At 43.8% G+C, this 24,848-nt stretch overlaps 1 protein-coding gene across 1 annotated transcript in view; it reads right to left on the reverse strand.

Annotated features, from left to right (window-relative positions):
- The window catches only part of LOC145357251 (calcium-binding protein 8), a 330,782-nt gene extending 306,727 nt beyond the window's left edge, over positions 1–24,055 (reverse strand). The window contains exons 1-2 of the mRNA XM_080210426.1: positions 23,713–24,055; positions 22,230–22,354 (exon numbers count right to left, since the gene is read on the reverse strand). Coding sequence (XP_080066552.1) covers positions 22,230–22,347 — 118 coding nt within the window. The 5' untranslated portion in view covers positions 22,348–22,354; positions 23,713–24,055. The remainder of the gene's footprint in view (positions 1–22,229; positions 22,355–23,712) is intronic.
- Positions 24,056–24,848: the final 793 nt, after the last annotated feature.

Raw genomic sequence — 24,848 nt, forward strand, 5'->3', positions numbered from 1 at the left:
ATTCACCAAAGAGAAGGATTTGGTGGATGATGAGTCTGGGAAAGGAAGTGTAGATAGTTTGAGTCATGTTGAGATCAAAAATGAGGTGGTATTGGGGTTCTTGAGAAACATTAAGGTAGACAGGTCCCCAGGGCCTGATGGGATATACCCCAAAATACTGAGAGAGGCAAGAGAGGAAATTGCTGGGGCCTTGAAAGAAATCTTTGCATCCTCACTGGCAGCAGGGTAAGTCCTAGAGGATTAGGGAATAGCCAATGTTGTTCCTTTGTTTAAGAAGAGTAGCAAGAATAATCCAGGTAATTACAGGCCTTATATCAATGGTAGGGAAATTATTGGATTCTTTGAGACAGGATTTATTCCCACTTGGAAATAATTGGACGTATTAGCGAGAGGCAACATGATTTTGTGAAGGGGAGGTCGTGTCTCACGAACTTGATCGAGTTTTTCGAGGAAGTGACGAAGATGATTGAAGAAGGTAGGGCAGTGGATGTTGTCTACATGGACTTCAGTACGGCCTTTGATAAGGTCCCTCATGGCAGACTGGTGCAGAAGGTGAAGTCATGTGGGACCAGAGGTGAACTGGCAAGGTGGATACAAAACTGGCTCAGTCAAGAAAGACAGAGGATAGCAGTGGAAGGGTACGTTTCTGAATGGAGAGCTGTGACAAGTGCTGTTCCTAAGGGATCAGTGTTGGGACTTTGCTGTTTGTAATATATATAAATTATTTGGAGGAAAATGTAACTGGACTGATTAGGAAGTTTGTGGACGACACAAAGGTTAGTGGATTTGCGGATAGCAATGAGGACCATCAGAGGATACAGCAGGACATAGATCAGATGGAGACTTGGGCGGAGAGATGGCAGATAGAGTTTAATCTGAACAAATGTGAGGTAATGCATTATGGAAGGTCTAATACAGATAGGAAATATACAGTAAATGGCAGAACCCTTAAGAGTATTGATAGACAAAGGGACCTGGGTGTACAGGTGCATAGGTCACTGAAAGTGGCAACGCAGGTGGAGAAGGTAGTCAAGAAGGCATGTGGCATACTTGCCTTCATCGGCCAGGGACTGAGTTTAAAAATTCGCAAGTCATGTTGCAGCTTTATAGAACCTTAGTTAGGCCGCATTTGGAATATAGTGATCAATTCTGGTCGCCACACTACCAGAAGGATGTGCAGGCTTTGGAGAGGGTACAAAAAAGATTTACCAGGATGTTGCCTGGTATGGAGGGCATTAGCTATGAAAAGAGGTTGGAGAAACTTGGTTTGTTCTTACCAGAGAGACAGAGGTTGAGGGGACACCTGATAGAAGTTTACAAGATTATGAGAGGCATGGACAGAGTGGATAGTCAGAAGCTTTTTCCCAGGGCGGAAGAGTCAATTACTAGGGGGCATAGGTTTAAGGTGCAAGGGGCAAAGTTTAAAGGAGATGTACAAGGCAGATTCTTTACACAGAGAGTAGCGGGTACCTGGAACTCATTGCCGGGGGAGGTAGTGGAAGCAGGTAGGGTAGTGACTTTTAAGGGGCGTCTTGATAAGTACGTGAATAGGATGGGAATAGAGGGATAGGGCCCCCGAAAGGGTAGATGGTTTTAGTTAAGTTGGGCAGCGTGGTCGGTGCAGGCTTGGAGGGCCGAAGGGCCTGTTTCTGTGCTGTAATTTTCTTTGTTCCTCTCACTCCATAACTGATAGCAAAGCCTTGGCTCTAAAATTCCCTTACTCAGCTCATCCATTTCTCCACTCTCTGCTCCTTTAGGAACCTGGTTAAAACCCACCCTTGCGACCAAGATATTGGTCATCCTTTCCGATATTGTTTCTTTTTGGTTTGACACGCACTTTTCCTGGAAGTTAAAGTTACAATGAAAGTGTCGCAAGTAGGCTGGCATTAACACTGCAATGAAGTTACTGTGAAAATCCCTAATCGCCATATTCCAGCACCTGCTCAAGTACAGTGTGGGAGAATTTAAAACATCCAGCGGACTTAACCAGCACATCTTTTGGACCGTGGGAGGAAACCAGAGCACCTGGAGGAAATCCACACAGACACAGAGAGAACGTGCAAACTTCACACAGATAGTGACCTGAGCATTGAGCCCAGGTCCCTGGGGCTTGGGGCAGCAGTGCTCATGACTGTAACACAGTGCCAACCCAATGCTTTAGTACAATTTTCTTCATGGCAGTGGCTTGTGGACATCTGGAAAGAGGAGTGATCTTGAGAGACTTTCTTGTACTGCAAATTGGCATTTAAGTTCTCTGACATGTGAAAGCCCACTTTAAGATGTCAATGGTATGGAACATTTGTATCTGTGCTTTGTTTACATTTGTTGTTGCCCCAGCACTGAAGAGAACAGCCTTTGTCCCTGAGGAGCTATGCTTGCGCAATACCTTCCCCTGAAAATATGGATGGCAAGTGCCAGAAACAAACTTACTGCGCACAGAATTAACTCTTTACCTGAATGAAGCCTTTCTGCTGCTCACAAACCAGTTGATGGCTCAGTGAATGAAGACTGCTGGAATATGGCTAAGGGCCAGGATGACACGGGGTTGCCAGGAATTACTTCATATTCCCATGAGCCTGAGCTTTTCAGCTATCAGCTACATACCTTCAGTGGGCTTGGTAACAGACACAAAACACACTTCTAGCTGTGAGCAGCCCCAGAACGTGACTTCACACTGACTAGCCAATTAACTGGCAGCCTGCATGAAATGCATGTTGGGAATGGGGCAGCACTGCTAGGGAGGGAGGGGGCAGCTGGTGCTTCCAATGTGCTCCCTCAGGGAGCTGCTGACCTCCGAAAAATGAATTGCAATGGAAAAACACTGCAAAGACAGTGTCCAGGCAGCAGATTCAAGCACAAACTTCAGTCCATTTCATTTCAGCCTTCACAGTGCACCCCGCCCTGGATCGAGGTTGCAGCTAAAACATAAAGACCGCCTGGCCAAATGGTCAGCCCGGCAACCAAAAAGCAGACAGAGGCCACGTAATATTGCATTTAACTTTAGGGGAAGTGGTGGTGCAGTGATATTGCTGCTGGGCAAGTAATCTAGGGACCCAAAGTACTGCTGGGGACTCAGGTTCATAATCCCACCAAAGCAAATGGTGAAATCCAAGTTTAATAAAAATCTGGACTTAAGACTCTACTGATGACCATGAAACCATTGTTGATTGTTATAAAAACCCATCTGGCTCGCTAATGTCCTTTAGGGAAGTAAATCTGTCGTCTTTACCTGGTCTGACCTACATGTAACTCCAGAGCCACAGCAATATGGATAACTTGCTCACATCCCATGGACAAATTTTTAAAAATTGGCCCTTAATGGACTAAATTGCCCACTTAATTGGTAGCGGGTGCGTTCTTGACTCTGGCGCATGGCCGCCAACCAAAACGTTGTGCGGCAAGGTCAGGATGCCTGCCCAACATCATCTCACACAATTTCACATGTTTCTGGGTCAGGTGCATGCCCAGCTGAGCAACATTAAATTCTGGCCATGGAAAACCAGCAGCGCAATGGGACTCTAACAGTTTCTCATTGTGACTGCTGATGGTCAGTGGTGGCATGTACAAAATCACTGCCCTTCCTGAATCAACATCAGTACTTCCTTTTGCATCCGTATATAGCAAACGACATAACACAGCAGATGTATGACCTACACTGTACGAATCCATGCTGGCTCTCTCTGATCAGCTGAAAATGATTAAGGTGTTCAGTCACCTTTATCCTTAATTATAGAATCTAGTGATTTCTTCCCAGAAAGCCTCAGGCTACCAGATCTATAATTCCCTAATTTCCTTCCTTTTTCCTTTCTTAGCTGTGGGAGTGCCATGCACAATTTTCCAATCTAAACAAATGATTCCCAAATCAACTGTTGGAAGATTAGTCCTTGTAAATATTTGTAATGTTTTGAACTACGTAGATTAAAACCCTTAACTGGAACTGGCTGTTCCGGGTAAATATTCCTATCCCGCCTGCAACAGGAATTGCCACGGGTGGGGCAAACAATTAAGATGTCTGTTGATCTCAGGCAGAATTTTCAGTCCCCAGTTGGGCAAAGATTGGAAAATCCCATAGTTGAGATTCATCACTCTTTCATGGCATTACTTCCTTCATTACTGTTATTTTGCTTATGTTAAATTTGGTGAGTCCCTGATTCTTTGATAGTTTTCTTGGGAAATCTGGCGTGCTGACATACTGTCCACCATAAATACTGGCAAAAGTAATTATTCAGCATGTCATCATTTCCTTACTTTCATCAACAATGTCGTTATTATTAGGCACTTATCAGCTGGACAAGCGGAAGAAAGCTTTCCAAGAACAAAATCCACAAAATCAATTGAAAACTTCACAGGACGACAAGTAAATTAATTAACTTGCATAGTTAGTGGAAAATATGAGAGAGGAAAGAGCTGTAAATATAAAACTTATTTATAAAGCATTGCTTAATTTATAAATCATAACCTTTTATTGCTTTCTGCATTCAGCAGATAGGGTGAATTTCTGCTAACCTGTTCCTAACTTAATGTTGTCTGTATTTTTCAATAAAGTTGAAGATTTATTTATTAGTGTCACAAATAGGCTCGCATTAACATTTCAATTAAGTTACTGTGAAAATCCCCTAGCCGTCACACTTCGGTGCCTGTTCGGGTACACTGAAGGAGAATTTAGCACAGCCAATGCACCTAATCAGCACGTCTTTCGGACAGTGGGAGGAAACCAGGGCACCTGGAGGAAACCCACAGGACACAGGGAGAACGTGTAGACTCCGCACAGAGAGTGACCCAAACTGGGATTTGAACCCGGGTCCCTGGCACTGTGAGGCAGCAGTGCTAACCACTGTGTCACTGTGCTGCCCATGCTACGGTGCAAATTAAGCAGAGTAATTCTTACAGCATACATCGAGGGATCACATGTTTAGATGCCTCCAGTCTAAATAATATGACCATTAACTCTAAAATAAGCAAAATACTGAGATGCTGGAATCTGAAAGAGAAATTGTGGATCATGGAAAAAAGTCAGGCACAAAGAGAATGCAAAAGGATGATTAGTTCACTTTTGTATGAATATTGAATGGTTTATTGATAAAGTTGGTCCAAATGGTTATTTCATGCAGTTTTCAGACCAGAATTTGTGGATAAGATGATTCTGTGATTTGCTATAGCAAAGGAGAGGGAATTGCTGGGAGGGTAAGATTTGATTTGATTTGACTTGATTTATTATTGTCACATGTATTAACATATAATGAAAGGTATTGTTTCTTGCGTGCTATACAGACAAAACATGCCGATCATAACGAAGGAAACAAGAGAATACAGAATGTAGTGTTATAATCATAGCTAGGGTGTAGAGAAAGATCAACTTAATGCAAAGTAGGTCCATTCAAAAGTCTGACAGCAGCAGGGAGAAGCTGTTCTTGAGTTGGTTGGTATGTGACCTCAGACTTTTGTATCTTTTTCCCAAAGGAAGAAGGTGGAAGAGAGAATGTCCAGGCTATGTGGGGTCCTTAATTACGCTGACTGCTTTGCCGAGGCAGCAGGAAGTGTAGACCGAGTCAATGGATGGGAGGCTGGTTTGCGTGATGGATTGGACTACGCTCACAACCTTTTGTAGTTCCTTGTGGTCTTGGGCAGAGCAGGAGCCATACCAAGCTGTGATACAACCAGAAAGAATGCTTTCTATGGTGCATCTGTAAAAGTGGGTAAGAGTCATAGTTACATGCCAAATTCCCTTAGTTTCTGAGAAAGTAGAGGCATTGATGGCTTTTTTCACTATAGTGTTGGCATGGAGGGACTAGGACAGGTTGTTGGTGATCTGGATACCTAAAAACCTGAAGCTCTCAATCCTTTCTACTTCATCCCTGTTGATGTAGACAGGGGCATGTTCTCCTTTACACTTCCTGAAGTCAATGACAATCTCCTTTGTTTTGTTGACGTTGAGGGAGAGTTTATTGTTACTGTACCAGTTCACTAGATTCTCTATCTCATTCCTGTTCTCTGTCTCATTTTGTTTGAGATCCGACCCACTACAGTGGTGTCGTCAGCAAACTTGAAAATTGAACTGAAGGGGAATTTGGTCACACAGTCATAGGTGTATAAGGAATATTGTAAGGGGCTGAAAACACAGCCTTGTGGGGTACCGATGTTGAGGATGATCACGGAGGAGGTGTTGTTGCCTGTCCTTATTGATTGTGGTCTGGGGGTTAAGAAGTTCATGATCCAATCGCTGAGGAATGTGCCGAGGCCCAGGCCACACAGTTTGGGCATGAGTTTCATGGGAATATTAATGTTGAACACTGAGCTGTAGTAAATAAATAGGAGTCTGACATCAGTATCCTTGTTATCTAGATGTGCCACGGTTGAGTGCAGGGCCAGGGAAATGGCGTATACAATGGACCTGTTACGGCGGTGGCAAACTGTAGTGGATCCAGGTAGTCCGGAAGGCTGGAATTAATTTGTGTCAGTCTGTGACTGATAATGGAAATTTTGAGATGGTGTTCAGTAGAAATCTAGTCATATGATCTGATCACGGACACAGCCTGCCAAGAAAGTGGATCTGCTTTTCGCTGCTCCACCTCCTCCTACTTCTGACGTGGAGATGCCAGCATTGGACTTCTGGCAGCTCGCTTGAAGCAAAATACCAAGGCTGTGAATGGCTTCGCTCAACCTAGGACTCAGTGGTGAAAATAGAGGACAAGGAACAGAATGTGTGATGGACAGGAGACAATGGCCTTCCAATATTTTGTCGGAGGAAATTTCCATCCATCCAATATTGGATGCCTGAACAGCAGGGTGGCAATTTGGAGATAATTCTGGGATATTAAAAATAAATAAGAAGACACTGTCAGTAAGACCAAACAAGTCACTCATTATTAACCCACACATCAGATTTATTCATGGCAAAGGCATATCCAAGCCCAGACTCGGCAAAAACTTTGCACTAACATTTGATGACTGTCCTCCAAATGAATCAAGCAAGTTTCTTACACAATCATACCTTTCAGTCAACATCAAAGTCTCCTCTGTCACCATCCCTGGGTATGTCCTGTCCCACCGGTGGAAAAGAACCACTGGTGGTGACAGCACAGTGGTGTACAGTCAGGAACAAGTGGCCCTGAGAGTCTTCAATATTGACTTCAGACCCCCATGAAATCTCATAGCATCAGGTCAAATGCAGGATAGAAAACATCCTGCTGAATTACAAATGCAATATAGTACCCCATCAAGGCTTCTTCAACAGTACTTCTAAACCATGACCACCACCACCTAGAAGGACAAGGGCAGCAAGCACATGAGAACACCACCACAAGTTACCTTCTAAGTCATTCACTATCCTGACATGGGAATATATTACCATTCCTCCATTGTTGCTGGGTCAAAGTTCTGAAACTCCCTCTGTAACAGCACTGTAGTACTGCCTTCACCACAAGGACTGCAGTGATTCAAGGAGGTGACTCACTGCCACCTTCTCACGGGTAATTAAGGATAGGCAACAAATCCTGGGCTTGCTGGCAGCACCCACATCCAGTCAATTAATTTTTTTAAAAAGCCACTAATAGTAAAGGCTCAACAAAATACGTTAGATTTGGTAGTGATTTGCCAATAACTAGCAAACTATGTTGCAGTGCATAAATCAGGTTACAAAATGAGGTAAAGTGAAACATGGCTTGATTTCAATAACAATCAACTGAAAACGGACCCGCAAGTGCAGAGAGAGGAGAGGCTGTCTGGGTCAGGAGGCTGATTACTATCTGTTTTGAAGAACACAAGATGTGCTGAAAAGGAAAATGGCAACAGACAATAAACGAGATGATTTGGAAAATTGCTCCAAGATGAACAATCTCTAATAGATCGACCAGAGAAAAAAATAATAGAATAGTCCAGCTTCAGAATGTACAATACTGTGATTACCAGAATCTCCAAGGTTGGAAGTTAATCAGGCATACTGTGTGTAATCATCTTCAGAATGCTCAAGATTCGAAAAAAAGAGTGATAATGCCTGAGGCAGCAAAGAAGAAAGGAGGCCCAAAACCAGGAAGTAATCACTTGAAAATCTGCCCTGACATTTCACACAAGCTACAGAAGCACAAGTTCCAGGTTAATGGAATCAAGAGAATTATTCATGATGGTGGCATTCATTATTAGCCCCACTACCCAGCTTAAAAACTTGATGTTGCAGTAACGCAGAAGTTTTATTTTTTATTATTAATGGAACAAGCTCTTAAGAAATTGGAAGAAGATTTCCCAAATGTATTTTAAATAAATATTAAAGTGACATTTATTTTGCATGGTATGAAATAAAGCACCAGACCTCAGCGGGTTGTTCTGTGCGTTGTGAGATTATTGCAGAGGGAGCTAAACAATGAACATATTTGGAATTGCACACAACCTTCACCTTCATGTTAGGAACCTCTCAGGATCTTGGATGACTGCTCCCTGTCCAGTTCAATGTGTTCTAATACCAAAGTTATTCCAAATCCAGTCACTGAGCTCCAGTATGCAGATGTCACTAGATTGTGTGCACTCATTCAGAAACTGAGCTTCAGATCATTGTCGGCTCCCTCACCTTCTGGTTCATACTGAAACAGGCCAAACATGTTCTGAAATGTGATCTGCCAATTCCATTGCACGAAGGGCAGGTGGCATTTGGAGGTCAGGTAGTTTTTTGGAGCTGTGTTTTCTGCTATGCCTCAACTTTGCCTCAGTGTTCTGAATGTGTTCACTGTCTTTCTGACTGCACCTTCTCCATTTTGGTCAGTCACAAACCTGGGAATCCCATGCTTCAGCAAGGATGCTTAATCTTTTCAGGAATGCTTTGAAGACATCTGTTGTACTGCTGGGAGTCTCCCGCTTCCACTGAGTTCCAAATGCACCAGTTTCTTTTTATTCATTCATGGGACATGAGCGTCACTGGCTGGTCAGCATTTATTGCCCATCCCTAGTTGCCCTTGAAGGGTAGTTGAGAGTCAACCACATTGCTGGCTCTGGAGTCACATGTAAGCCAGGCCAGGTAAGGACTGCAGATTTCCTTCCCTAAAAGACATTAGTGAACCAGATAGGTTTTTCTGACAATCGACAATGGCTTCATGGTCATTGTAGATTCTTGATTCTGGATGTGATTTAAGGAATGCAAATTCCACCATCTGCCGTGGCGGGATTTGTACCCAGGTCCCCAGAACATTCACCTCCCTTTGTTTTGGGAATTTGATGCCAGGCATTTGAATGACATGTCATAGAATCCCTACAGTGCAAAAGGAGGCCATTTGGCCCATCAGGTCTGCACTGACAAAGCATCTTACCCCAGCCCTCTATCCTTCCCTGCCTGTAACCCCACACATTTATCATGACCAATCCATGTAACACATGCCATGGGACTAAGGGGCAATGTTATCATGGCCAATCCACCTAACCTGCAAATCTTTGCACTGCCCAGCAGAGCTGGTTTTGAATGATTAATATCTCAATGCTAGGCATGTTGGCCTGGGAGAGGGCACAAGCTTGCCATCAGCTTTGGAGGATCTTGTGAATACACCGCAGGTGATTCTGCTCCAGTACTTTGAGGTATTCTGCTGCAGGTTGTCCCAAGTCTCCGAAGCATATAGAACCATGGGAGTCACTGCTGCTCAGCAAGCCATGACCTTAGCCTCAGGTTTAAGATGCTGGAGCTCCAATGTTCTTTCCCTCAGTCAGCCTTCAGCTGAGCTGACATATGGCAGCAATGATAAATGTCTTCATCTATGTCCTTCATCAAAAGGAGGCTTCACATTTACCAAGATCTCACCATCGATCTTAAATCAAGAGGGGGGGGGCGGGGGGGGTGGTGGGTGGGATTTGTTTTGCTGTGGCAACTGTTTGGAAGAGGGCTCTATTTTTCTGGGCCCGATGTTTAGTTTCGGAATGCACAAGTACACACACACACACAAACACACACTCAAACACAGTGAACGACTTTGGTTTTGGATTGAAGGTGGAAAGGGCTGAACAGCTTTGCTTCTGTTCTGCCGATGTGTAATCTGCCAGAGGTGAGGTGAAGTACTGCAGCATGAAAGATGGACAAGCAGGTTGGTGCAATGACACACCCCTATTTGACACCAACCTTTATTGATGTTGGTTTGCCATGATTACATGGGATCACAGTGTGCATGTTATCACAGAATTTGTCACCATCCTGCGTTATTGCAGGAGGTTGAGAAAGGGCACGTATTGTGGTTGGTCCTGCTCCTTGCCCTTTTCTTGAATTTACCATGCAGCGGTGAACTTGAAGTGTGTCAATGGCCAAAAACTACAAAAAAACTCCAGAAGGAGATCTTCGACCACTGAGGGAAAGCAATTGAGGAGGATCCTCATGATGACTTTCCCCATGACAGGGAGCAGGGATTCTCCTCTGGAGTTACCACAATCAGACAATATAGTGAATATCGTCACCAAAACTGATATCTCCCACTTGTCCCAGGTGTGTGCGTGCTTGCGCACTCCAAAACTGAGCATCAGGCCCAGAAAAATAGGGCCCTCTTCTCAGTTGAGGGATATGAGACAGTGCAGTGATGGACTATGTTTATGCCGTATTTCAGAATTTTAGGAGGGTTTCTCCTGTTTCCAGAGGCTTTGTTGTTTTTCAGCTGTTGAATTTTTGTTTCAACAGAACTGGGGTAGTGCCAAGACTGAGCCAGAGGAAGCATTGAGGAATGGAATTGAGGGCTTTCAAGGCAAAGACAAAGTCTTTGGTACTTTGAGTTCTTCCTGCAGGCACTGACTGCCTTCCTGTTCTTGATCATCCTTTCTCCATGAATTAGCTTTCAGCCCTTGAGTGCTTGGGTGGAATATGTCATATATAAATGGCCATTCAGCCCAACAAATTCATTCTGACATTTATGTTTCACCCAGGCTCTGATCACCCTTCTTCATCCAACTCCATCAGCACAATCTTTTCTTCCTCACTCCCAAACAAGCTTCTGAAGTTTGCATTTAAATCTATTAATGCTATACATCTCACCCGTTCTCTACGGTGGCAAGTTCCACATTCTCAGCATTGTCCATGTCACAGAATTTTATCTGAACTCTCCATTTGATTTCTTGGTGATTATCTTTAAACTGTTGACTTGTTCTTCTAGACTAGTAGTCCGCACAAGCGGAAACACACCAACCAGGATTTTCAAGCCTTGTTGTGGCAGGAGATTCGGTGACCCAGCCAAAGATTCACCAGACATCCCAACGGTGAATGTAGCTGGAAAATTCTGCCCTGTCTCTATTCAACCTATAAAAACCTACCATATTTCAAATACATCAACTGGTGGTCTCTCGACCTTCTCTTTACAAGAGAACGGACACCCAGACTACTCATTGTTTCCTGATAGGTTTAGACCCACTGCACTCTCTCCATTGGGAAGAATACAATAGAGCCAGGCGTTTTTGCAGGCATCGAGCAACCCTCACAATGTAAAAGTGTTTACGAGTACAACCAAGTCAAGGAGTAAATGATTGACTTTGAACTGTTGCTGAAGCTACCTTCGTGAGGTTTCTCACAATACTCTAGCACGTTGAGTCGCACATTTAGTTACAGGATTAGGGGAGTAAATATTTGAAGAATACTATCCCCGCCAGCAAAAGCAGGATCTCATTTGAGATCACTGGAAGACAAATTGGAAGGAAAGATGTGGGGGCATAATTCTGAGGTAAAAATATATGTCAAGGTTTCGAAAGGATACAAACGTTTGAGGTAGAGCAGAGTGTGAAAGCAAGTGTAGCATGGTGCTCTTCAACTGGGACATGATAGGGACAGACTTGAAACAAGTGCCAGCAGTACGGGATGAGACAGAAAGATTGATGGTGTTGGCAAACACTAGGTGAGGGGATAATGTTGGATGGCCGAGAGTTGGGGTAAGGAAAGCTCCAGCCTGTGGGTGCGAGACTCCATGCACTGAAGGTTAAAGTAGAAATAGAGAAAAACGTAAATTTTGAAAGGAGTCAGGGAAAGGGGAGGCAGCTGCTTTAATGTAAAGCATACAACAGTTCAGTTCTTTCATTTGAGCTTGGAGTGTTTATTGAATTGAAAATACCGGTGAAGTTTTCATAAAGACAAAATATGCAAGAAGTTAGAATACACCTGGCAGCCATACAGTCAACAAGTAAAAGCTGGAGCTCTGCTCCAGGCAGGCATGGGCTGCAACCCATTTGCTTCCATACTCTGCTCTATCTCAAACATTTGTTTCCTTTTTTTGTTACAGTAAATACCTTTTCTTCCGAACAAAGTCTAAAGGCTGTTTACGATATCTGATGCAAGCCACGCTATTTCCCTTCATCTGTACTTACCTAAAGCCTGTTATATTTCTAACTTTTGCCAGTTTTATTGAAAGGTCATCAACCAGAAATCTGTTTCCTTCTCCACAGGCGCTGCCCGATCTTGCGAGTATTTTTTTCTAATTTCATACTTCCAGCATCTGTAATAGTTTGCTTTCATACATAATAGTCTTCACTAGAATTCTGAATAAGATCCAAGTCTTTTCCATTGATGTCTCACTTGGAGAATCCTGTTTAAATCTGCACTGTTTTCTATGTGCATCTACGGTAAATTGAAATATTACAAGTATCTGTTTCTAGAATTGAACTATAAAATGCAGTCATTTGATCAGTTAAGTAGATTTTGATTCAATTGATTACAATAACCATTGAACAAGCTCATTGCTTGCATTGTGATTCACTGAATAAATACAATCTTTAAGCTGAAAATATCAGCTATCTTTCTCACACAAGGGCTTGCATTGAACGCTTTATTTTCACTGGAAATAAGGTTGGGTTGCTCTTATTTTAGTAATAATTAACAGATGGCTTCCCACATGTTCAGGTACAAAAAATATTGGTAGTGTGACAATTTTTATACCATTTGCTCAGTTCAAACATTAATGTGAAAATAAAAATAACAAATCTCAACATGGGCCACCAGTGATGATGTGCATGCAAATGCAGTTAAACAGAGAAGTACACTCCCCTTCTCAGTGTAAAACTGGAATATCCAATATTAAGTGTGACAATCAACTGTTTCAGTACCAACGCTGCCAATTTGCCAGGTTTACCATGTTTTGCGATGAATGGACAAAGTTTGTGTGCTGCACTTACAGGGAAGCAAAAAGACAACTGAATTTATTTTAACCATTTCTCAAAGCATTGGGTAATCAAAGACTCATTCATTTCACATCTATGTAATTAGGCCGTGTTTATGTCAATCAGATGTTGGCCCAGTCGGTCAAATCAATTGAATCAATGCAGAAAGTTGCTTTATTGTTGTCTCACCCCTCACAAATTTAACCTGAGGTTCTTTTCATATTCTTTCCTGAGAAGCATTTCAGACAGAACATTGGGATAGGCTATAATTGAGACATAAATCTGGTGCTGTCTTTTTCATTGAATCATAGTGCAGAAGAGGCCCTTCTGCCCATCGAGTCTGCACCAACACACTGGAAACACCTGAACTCCCACCTGATCACAACCACCAGCACCTGGCCCAAAGCCTCTATCTCCAATGCTCATTCTCTAAACAAAGTGGATCGTGCCTGTGGGAAAGACAAAAAGCTATTCTGTTCCTATCTCATTTTTTCCACTTCCTATTTCACTCCTACTGCCAGTGATTCCTGGGAGGATGCCGTTCTTTGGATTTCTACATCAGTTATTTTACTTTACCCAAAACTAAAGCTGAGATACAAAAACATTTCTATTGGCCTGGATTACATAAAATTACAGTTAAATTTTGTCAAATTTGCCACACATTTCAAATGATAGGAAAATCTCAAGCAGTAATTAAACCTGTATCTTTAATTCCAGCTCCAGTGTTTGCAAAACCTTTTAACCGGGTCCTGACTGGAGACTCCCCAAGATTAAAAGTGGGAATCAGTATATACTGATAATCATGTATCCACTTTCATCTTCTGTTTGTCATCTCTGTCAAAGTTTTTTTTGGCATATTTACATGGCACAATTGCTGACTGTTTCTTCCATCTGAGGTCTTTACCACATAGTTTACCTCAGTCTCTTTTCGATTCATTAAGTCTTGTCTTCCATGGTTGGCCTGACACTAGCAACAACAATGCACCTTTCCCCAAGTCACAGAACTACAAGCCTTTGATTTGCATTTGCTTTCATCACTTGAGATATTATCACTTACTGATGACTTAGTCATAGTCAGTCATCTGGATGTGCCCACAAGATTTCCAGAAGTTTCTGAGGAAAATCACAGCAAAGGTGATTTTGGAAGAGTAGACAAAATTATTTACTAGAAATGGATTCCTAAAAGAAATACAGTCGGATCCGGTTTCCAATTTGATGTCACAGCCGTTTAAAGTAGTAATAAATGGCCTGCGAATAAAGCAATTTAGGTCATCAACATATCACCCTGAATCACAAAAGGCATTAGAAAGTAGAATCAAACATTAAAGACATAAATTTACAGCATATGGTCAAGACTACCCACATGATTGGATTTGAAGAATTGCAATCTTGTTGTTTGCTATTCAGAATAACCCGAATAAGCCAACAGGATTCAACCCTTTCTAGTTAATTTATGATCATAAAGTAAGAGGACCGCTCAGACTGACTAAGGAGAAATCAATGATTCAAAGTTCTGGAATTACTCTTGGATTAGTTTTGTGACTGGGGGACCAAAGTGTTAGTATTGTTGTTGCCAACATCAGGCAAACTGTTGAAGACAAGGTTTAATGAATCGAAAAGAAACTGAGGTAAACTATGTAGTAAAGACCCCAGAAAGAAGAAAGAGTCAGCAAGTGTGCCATGTAAATATGCTTAAAAAGAACTTTGACAGAGATGACAAACAGGAGAAGACAATGATAGTTTCGGTAAAGAAGAGGAACTACAAATAAAATATTCTCAAATTGACTTTCATCTGATTAAACTGGACAATGAGGAAGTACGTAAGAAACAAAAGAAGTGATATTAGGTTACCTCCCAGAAAACTGTCAAAGTGACTGACCAGATCTATTGCAGTCACACAAAGCAATTTCTGTAAATAGACCAAGAGCTTTGCATAATGTTGATGTGGGGGATTCAGCTTCAATAAGGCAACATCCATATAGATTGAATCCAGTATATATTCGTTCCAAGTGCAGAAGGAAATTGAATTTATGCTTCAAAACATAAAATCATAGAGCCCAGTCACAGTAATTGGAGTTCACCCATTATAAGGTGCCAGAACTAGATGGACCTCAAAGGCTATGTATAGATTATCTCAGCAGGAAGTGCAGTTACGAAGACAGATTCATACGTCTTTCATGAATACTGGATTATATTGAGAAACTGGGATAGTTAGTGTTTATTAGAAAAATTTGACTTGCTGCAAGAATATTGGCAAGCACCTTATTAGAAGGGGCAAAAGAGACATCAACTTTTGTGATGCCAGATGGTCTAGACCAATAAGAAGCATTACCCTTTGGTATGACAAGCGTACCAGCAGAAACACGGCCAGAGGATTCTGCCATAATAAGTAATCGGAAATTGAGAAATTTTTTTGAAATAATGACAATTCCTTTTTCTGAATTCAGGGATTGGATGTTTCTTTTTTTAATCTGTTTCAGTGGCTATGGTGATGTAGATTTATATGAAAATAGGTAGGTTTTGAAATTTGCATCAGGAAATAGATGGGAACTTGGCTTTTCAGTTGTTAAATTTCAAATTGGAGCAAGGAATTTTTAAACCTTACAAAGGTTTCATAAGTAAAACAAGAGAAGGTTATTAAATTTTATTCAACATGAAAGTAAAGGGAATAAGTAACGGAAAATTTTTATATTTTGGAGAAGTTCAGTTCAAAGAGATGCTGAGGATAATGTAATAAAAGGTGAAAGAGAATAAAAAGGATACTTAAGAGGAGATTTTGAGTTGAGTTGTTGTTCCTCCCCTTCCCCCAGATTCCTTAATCCATTTAGCCCCTTGACTGTTTCTCTCCTCAGATGCTGCCTGTTTATCTGAGTTTTTCCAGCACTTTTTCTTGTAATGTCAGATTTCCGGCACGCGGTGTTTTACTATTATATTACTATTTTGAATTCTATTACCTCAGTTAAAAAAATGAAGTATGAGAAAAAAACAGTAAGATAATTATAAAAGAAGGAAGAGAAATCTGAAGGACAGAGAAATCTCAACATCATGCTAGTCTCATATCAAGGTATTAGCTAAACACAGCTAGAGATACAGTTATTAGCTTGGTTTCAATATTGAGATTTTCGATATACCATGTGCCATTTCGTACCTCTCTCTGTTTTTTTCAATTCTCCCAGGCCTTTTGTGCCCTTTGAGTTTTCGCTTTTTGCACAGATGCATGGGGCCTCTGTCTCCAGCTCCAAGTCCCATTGGGCATGGGCCTGAGGTTCATTGGGTCTTGGAGATGCCGACTAGAGAGCTGAAGGTGAAGCTAAGTTTTAGTTTAATTACATGAGTTTTTTTATCATATTGAATCTTTTCTCGCAGCACACTTGGGGAGGTTTTCACAGCACATCAGTTTGCTATAGCACACTGGTTGGAAACCACCAATGTAAACAACAGATCCAACATCGCCATGGTCAGCATGGCCCAGTACCTCACTGCCAATGCATTTATCTACTGAATCATTCAGCCAGTTTTATTCTAGGCTTGCAAAAGTGAAGCCTAGGCTTCACTTATCAGCTGCCTAGACTTTAAACTAGGAATTACCTCCCTAAATTTCTTTGTTTCTCCACCACTCACTCCTCCTTAAAGAACCTGTTGGAAGCCTACCTCTTTAGCCAAGCTTCCAGTTACACCTCCTAATGTCCCTTTATGTGGATTGTTGCCAAGTTTAGTTTGATAACCATCCTATGGATTATATTAAAGGCACTAAATAAATGCAAACTGTTGTTATTAAATTGCTCACTGTGTGTGTTTCTGGTCTGTTCCTTCCATTGTGAATTTTTTAATTCATTTGTTGGACATAGGTGTCGCTGGCTGGCCAGCATGAGTTGCTCATCCCTAATTACCCTTGAACTGAGTGGCTTGTGAGGCCATTTCAGAGGACAGTCAAGAGTCAACCACTGTGGCTCTAGAGTCACATATCGGCCAGACCAGGTAAAGACAGTAGATTTCCTTCCCTAATGGATATTAATGAACCAGATGGTTTTTTCAACAATTGGCAATAGTTTCATGGTCATCAGTTGATTCTTAATTCCGGATATTTTTTATTGAATTCACATTCCACCAGCTTCTGTGGCAAGATTCGACACAGGTCCGCAGAACATCAGTTGAATTTCTGTACGAATAATCTAGGGATAATACCACTAGGCCATTGCCATAGTGATTACTATGTTCTCTTGTTGTAATTGTAATACCACACATTTTAAATTTTCACTATGTTCTAATACAGTTTCCAGTTTCAATCAAAATCATTACTACCTTATTGAAATTAAATCAAAAGTGCAAGGGCGATACCCCATTGGTAACGTCTTTGTTACGTGCAAGAAATCCTGTAAAATATCGAGATGCATTGGAAAAAAAGCCACTTCTTTCTTAACACCACCCTTCAAAAATAACAGACAACAAAACTGACCCAGGTACCTTTGAACAAATCGCTGATGCTTCATCTAGATGATATTCAAGAATACATTGAATGACAGAGCTCTGTATAAACCACTGCTGGCTGTTTCTCTGTTCCTTTCTCTGTAACATGGGGCTTTGTATATTTATAGATTCTATGATTCAGAGGAAGGGGCAGAGAAACAGTCAGCAATCCCACAGCTTGTACAGAGTTCTGTCATTTAATGTATTTACATAAACCCCTGTGAAAATCCAAAAGGAATTTGAAAAGAATAGAAATGCACGGCAAGCCAGTCAGCATCCAAAATAGAAAGCTTAACTGGGACCTACCTGATACATTGTTTTTCCTATTTCTTTTAAATTAAACTTAGTTCCTGCCTGTCTCTGCAGCTATTATACAGAAAAACTATTTAGACTGGCAAAAAAAATGTAAGGAAAGAGTGGCAAAATGTCAGGAGACAGAATCAACAGATGATTCCTTTGTATTTGGCAGTGTTCTAAGAGTTCCTATCAAAAAAAAAGGACACAAAATGCCAACATAAATCACTAAAGGCCTTGTTAAAGGTGGTTAATGACAAACTCATTCAAATGTTCTACAGATCTTAGTTCACATCAAAACATATTTTACTTCAGATCAGGCCTGGAGTTATCAAGTTAAATAAATGTGCATCACTAGAGGAGTAAATAATAGAGGAGCTTTCTGTCCAAAAACACTATTGGTAAGTATATTGCAGCAGAGCAGGGCTAGGAGGAAGAGATATTGGCCAAGAGGTGCAGGATGTGTAGGAAGAAAGAGACTAATGGCAGCTACTACTCCAGATGATATGACAGAAAATAACACTCACACCTCACAAATGCCAGGTGCTAGCCAACATTAGCAAGAATCAATCTAACCATCTCCCCTTGATAGTCATCATTGAATCTTATCACTGACCTGAAGCTTAACTGGACCAACCATGCAAATACTGAGGCTGAGAATTCTACAGCGAGTAACCCATCTCTTGATTCTGCAAAGACTGTTCACCATCTACAAGGCACAAGCCAGGCGTGCAATGGAATATTCTCCATCTGCTGAATGACATCAGCTCTAGAAGCTTGACACTATCTAAGATAAAATAGCCTGTTTGACCGACATTCACTTCCTCCAACACCAGTGCACAGTGGCAGCAGTGTGTACCATCTACAAGATGCCCTATAACAACTCACTGAGCCTCCGTTGACAGGGCATTTCAAACCCATGATCTCTACCATCTAGAGGAGAGGGGAATAGGTGACTATGTATTGGCAAGAAAGTGATTGCAATTTGTCATCAAATTCACCAAGACTTTCAATGACAGTCAAACATATCCCATAAACTAGCAAAGTCATTAATGACCTCAAGCCTAATGTCATATTACACTTCAACAAAGCAACTCACCGGTTAGCACATCACACTTGAAATCAAATCTTAGAATATATAGTTTACGTTAAAAGTGCTAGAAAAAGGAAGTTCAGGGCCTAAAGGATGTAAAGAGTAAATTGATTCAATGTATAGTCTTACCATGGAACTCAGTTCAAAGAGAGCACAAGTTGTGATAGAGTGTTGATGCCTGATTTCTGATCCTTCAAACAGAATCCTGCAAAAATTGTGGGAATGGAATTTGCATAATCCTGCTGTTTTTTTTCCAATGATTATTGTACTGTATGTGACAGTTAATGCAAACCTGATTTATCATATCCGCTCTTTGTTCAAAATAAGTCCCCTTACTTAAATAAATTCTTTATCAAAGAATTTTCATTATATTGTTCTTGCTTGTCTGAGTCAGTAACAAACTCACCCAAGTCAAAAGGTTGAAGGGGAGAAATTATTTTGTGCGTTGTCACCCCAGTCCCCTGAGGGCAGGCAGCACAGCAGGCCACTCACCGCATGACTGCAATACTGCTAGAAACTAAACTCTCCTCCTGAGTGTTCAAATCTCATTCCAGGACTTGAGTGGATGCTTTAGACTGACACTTCAGTGCAATATTGAGGGAGTGTTTGCTCCATCAGGGGGGCAGTGTTTTACCAATTCAGTCTTCACATTATAAAATGGGCTGTAAAACTACCAAGGATAATAAATCACAAAATCGTAGAATCATAGAATCCCTACACTGCAGAAGAGGCCATTCAGCCCATCGGGTCTGCACCGACTCTCCGAAAGAGCAGCCGACCTCAGCCCAATTCGCTGCCCTAACCCCATCACCCCACACTTTGATCATGGCCATTCCACCTAACCTGCACATCTTTGAACTGAGAGAGGAAACCAGAGCAGCCAGAGAAAACCCACACAGACACAGGGAGAACATGCAAGCTCCACACAGACGGTGACCCAAGGCTGATATTGAACCTGGGTCCTTAGCCACTGTACCACTGTGTTGGAATTAGAGATGATAAATAATTAGAAATAATAAAGTCAGGGGCATTTTTGAGACTATAGGATCATTTTCAAAGGAGTAGAGGAGGCTAAAGGAGATGTGAATTTAAGGAGAGAAAATCAAAAGGATTGGGAGAAGCGTGAAATAATATTTCCCCTGGTTAGGGAATCGGTGGTAAAGGATCATCAATTAAAAGAATAAGGAGACAGGTTAAGAGAAAAATTGATGGTGTGTTTTGTTGTAGAAAGTAGCTTGCATTGTTCAAGGAAAAAGCTGGATAATTATTTGAAATAGAGCAAGGTACAAGGCTACAAAGAGAGCATGGCAGTGGCATTCACTTTGGGTTGCTGTAGCAAGGAACTGGTACAGATAGGCCAAAACGGCCTTCTTCTGCACTATAAATCAGGATGGTTTTATATGATGCACAATGCGAGGAGCTTTCACGCCATACTTGGCTGCACTTTACCTGACCTGACAGTATTTGATACAGGTAGTTAATTGATTGCAAAGGAAAATGTTTCATTCATCAACACGGATATTGCTGATGTGACATGCCAAAATTGACTAATAAATGTAATATGCTTTTACCTCTCTCTTTTGTTGTTAGCTGGGACTGTAATTTTGGATGGTCTTACTTTTTAACAGTTGCCTAGATCCCTGGCTTTTTTAAAATTAAAACATGGGTCCTTGACTTGCAATAAATGTACATTTCCAAACAAGGTAATATTTTCCCCCAAATGTACAATTCCTAAAATTTCATTAATCAAACCACCTTAATCATTTTTAAACCATTCTTTTTTTTTCCCTCACTGAAAGATTAATTAGACTGGAAATTCCATGGGAGTAACTACTCCTAAGAGATTGTCACACAGAAAAAGAGAGACAAAAAGAATCCATGCTTGGTCTAACAGAGCATTATGTGTTTGTTTACTTATCCACTGGAGTTCAGGAATACTGCAGCCCAGCAACAGGCCATTTGGCCCATCGAGTCAATGTTGTTCTTCTCCAGGAGCTAACTAGTTGCTTCCAACATCCTTTAACACATGGATAGGATGGGTAGGAGCATTCACAGCTGGAATGTAAAGGTCTGGCCCACCACTGATGGGCTAACATCACTGGTTTACAGCTTTGATTGAATTAGATTGGGAGAAAATAAATCAGAATAGCACATGCAATTCCCACATTGCATTCTGAAAAGATACATAACCTTGGCGGTTCTGCAAAGGACCCGGTTAAAAATAAATTCAAAGTTTTCTTTAACAAGTGGGATAAATGCTTTAAAAAGTTTATCCCCATGTAAAAGAAAATGCAAGAAGGAAAATTATCTTTGAAGACTAAATCAAAAATGTATTATTCAGTAATTCAGACGCTGTCCTTTCTCAGCCGAGAGATTCCCTAAAGCCGAAAATAATGAGGAGTGACTAACACTATCTTAATTAACACTGACCTTATTACATCTCAATGTATGTGCACGCTAAAAGTCTACTGGGATCTACAGATAGAACATGGGGCTAGCTGATAGGAATCTACAGCAAATGTAGTCAATGTAATATTTAAATACATGTCGCTCCGAATGGATCGTTTTACCCAGAGTAAATAACATCCAAAGGTGCCAATATCCCGATATTGTTAAAGAAATCCATTTGCAGGCAGGGACGGAACTAAACCGTAGTTTCTCCCGGGAACGGTTTCAGTTTAAAATTGCAGAACATTTTAACCTATTTCGAAGTAACTCACCCTATGGGCTTAAGAATTACAAAGCATTTATTGGTATCTTCTTTAAAAATAAGGTTCTCCTTATACACACATTTATCGAGATGGAGATTCAGTATTTGATGGGAATGGGCTGGGTATTTGTAATATTCCAGTTACTGTCTGTATCTTTCTGGGGTCCCGTTACCTGCGCTGGTTTTACTGAACGTGTAGCCGAGTGTTGGTGAGTTAACCCTTTCGTGGGCTGTGGATGCAGACTTGTCCTTTCCGTGCATTTGGCTGCGCATCGGAAAGTTGATTGTCATTTGGCATCGAGGAGCCAACCTGCTCCCTGTTGCATTTCCCACAAGTTAGATGGAATTACTGAGAACGTACAGCACAGAAACAGGTCGCTCTCCAACAGCCTCCCGCATGGCTCCCTGTGGTCCTTCACTGATACTGACCTGTGTGTGTGTGTGGAGGGGGGAATACTTTTATGTTATACTCAGACTCTGCTAACTGTGTGTGGGGTTAAACAGGGAGCCCTGTTCAGCCCCAGCTTGTTGCAGTGCTTGGAATAAGTGCAGCTGCAAGAGACGCTCCCTTACCCTCCAGCTCCTCTTCAGAGATATTGGCCAACTGTTCAATCTCGCTGCCGTCCGACAGTGAGCCGCTCAGATAGTTCCCTTTGTACAGGAGGCCGGTGTGCACGGGATGGAAAGGCATCGTCTCCCTGTGTGTGAGAGAAAGGAGAGCAACCATCAGTTAACCCGGGCTGGCAGAGGGGGGGCAGGGGGGGGGACTGGCTGAGAGAGGGGGGGCAGGCTGGGGACTGGCCAAGAGGGGGGACAGGCTGGGGACTGGCTGAGAGGGGGGGGGAACTGGCTGAGAGAGGGGGGGGCAGGCTGGGGACTGGCAGAGGGGGGGGGGGACTGGCTGAGGGGGGGGGACTGGCTGGGGACTGGCAGAGGGGGGGGACTGGCTGAGGGGGGGGACTGGCTGGGGACTGGCAGAGGGGGGGGGACTGGCTGAGGGGGGGGGCAGGCTGGGGACTGGCAGAGAGGGGGGGGACTGGCTGAGGGGGGGGCAGGCTGGGGACTGGCAGAGAGGGGGGGGACTGGCTGAGGGGGGGGGCAGGCTGGGGACTGGCAGGGGGGGGGTACTGGCTGAGGGGGGGGGACTGGCTGGGGACTGGCAGAGAGGGGGGGGACTGGCTGAGGGGGGGGCAGGCTGGGGACTGGCTGAGGGGGGGGGCAGGCTGGGGACTGGCAGAGAGGGGGGGGACTGGCTGAGGGGGGGGCAGGCTGGGGACTGGCTGAGGGGGGGGGCAGGCTGGGGACTGGCAGAGAGGGGGGGGACTGGCTGAGGGGGGGGGGCAGGCTGGGGACTGGCTGAGAGGGGGGGGGACTGGCTGAGGGGGGGGCAGGCTGGGGACTGGCAGAGAGGGGGGGGACTGGCTGAGGGGGGGGGGCAGGCTGGGGACTGGCTGAGAGGGGGGGGGACTGGCTGAGGGGGGGGCAGGCTGGGGACTGGCAGAGAGGGGGGGGACTGGCTGAGGGGGGGGGACAGGCTGGGGACTGGCTGAGGGGGGGGGGGCAGAGTGGGAGAACTGTCTGGCGGGGGGGGGGGGGTCGGTGGGTCTGAGCCGCTCTTTCCTCTTGGTCTTAGCAAGTTCTGGCCCCTCACCTTCACACTCCAACCACATTCCACAGGGAGAGCCAGGGCACCTCAAACAGAAAAGGGATGGGGGCAAAAGTGGTCGAGTCGCTTCTAAGGTCCCGCACCATTTCCTGGGAGGGGTGGGTGGTATCCTGGAGCCGCTCCCACTTGTTAGGAGGGATCAGTGCTCCCACTTTCCACACAGCTTTGGGAAGGAGCAAAACTGCTCCGTGTGATTGCCCAGAACTGGAAAAGGAGACAGGCAGACAGGGGTGTTCATCCTCCCCGGATACAAAGGGGGGGAGGAGGGTGTACTATTAACAGCAATACCCCGTGAGATTGCCAACCCCAGCTCGCTCATGTCCTCCCACTAAAAAGCAGCAGCTTCATTCCTCAGTGTGAAGGTCAAATCCCGGAGCCAGTCCCTTTTACCTGCTCTGCTGGTGCCTCTGTTGTAATCCGGAGTAAAGATGCCTCTCGCCTTCCCCGTGTGCGGACCCTCGGGTGGGGGGAATGAGTGAGTGGGGAGGTCACCTCTGACTGGAGGTGAGTGGCTGGCCTGCCACTCTGGCCACTGCCCCAGGTGGAGAGGGTACAGTGGAGGGGAGGGGGATGCCCGGCTGGTCACAGGAGAGAGCTGGCCAGGCTGGAGAGGCTTCACTTCACCATGTCCAGTGGCGAGGAGCAGGAGTTCCATCCGCCCGCCTCAAACTCGCAGCGAGCAGGCGGCTGCCTTGCGCTGGTTTCCAGGAACCATTCCCAAAGTTGTTGGTGCCGAAGGCGCGGCGCTGCCAGGCATCGGGGCAGCTTTGTGAGTGCAAAAAAAAACCTTCCGCTCCAGCTCCCAGCTGCACACTGCCCGCCCACAAGTGTTTGAGTCTTTTAAAGGGGCGACTTTAATCTGATCATACAGGCTGCTGTGTGTGTGTGTGTGTGTGTGTGTCTGTCTGTCTGTCTGTCCCTAGGGCTTTCGCACCAGCCTCTGTGTGTGTGTGTGTGTGTGTGTGTCCCTAGGGCTTTCGCACCAGCCTCTGTGTGTGTGTGTGTGTGTGTGTGTGTGTGTGTCTGTCCGTCCCTAGGGCTTTCGCACCAGCCTCTGTGTGTGTGTGTGTGTGTCTGTCCCTAGGGCTTTCGCACCAGCCTCTGTGTGTGTGTGTGTGTGTGTGTCTGTCTGTCTGTCCCTAGGGCTTTCGCACCAGCCTCTGTGTGTGTGTGTGTGTGTGTGTGTGTGTCTGTCCGTCCCTAGGGCTTTCGCACCAGCCTCTGTGTGTGTGTGTGTGTGTGTCTGTCCCTGGGGCTTTCGCACCAGCGTGTGTGTGTGTGTGTGTGTCTGTCCCTGGGGCTTTCGCACCAGCCTCTGTGTGTGTGTGTGTGTGTGTGTCTGTCCCTGGGGCTTTCGCACCAGCGTGTGTGTGTGTGTGTGTGTCTGTCCCTGGGGCTTTCGCACCAGCCTGTGTGTGTGTGTGTGTCTGTGTGCGTGCAGGGGTTTTTGCATAGCGTGTGTGTGTGTGTGTGTGTGTCTGTGTGCGTGCAGGGGTTTTTGCATAGCCTGTGTGTGTGTGTGTGTG

The sequence above is a fragment of the Carcharhinus amblyrhynchos genome, chromosome 23, assembly GCF_965287045.1.
Source record: "Carcharhinus amblyrhynchos chromosome 23, sCarAmb.v2.hapA, whole genome shotgun sequence".
Taxonomy (NCBI): domain Eukaryota; kingdom Metazoa; phylum Chordata; class Chondrichthyes; order Carcharhiniformes; family Carcharhinidae; genus Carcharhinus; species Carcharhinus amblyrhynchos.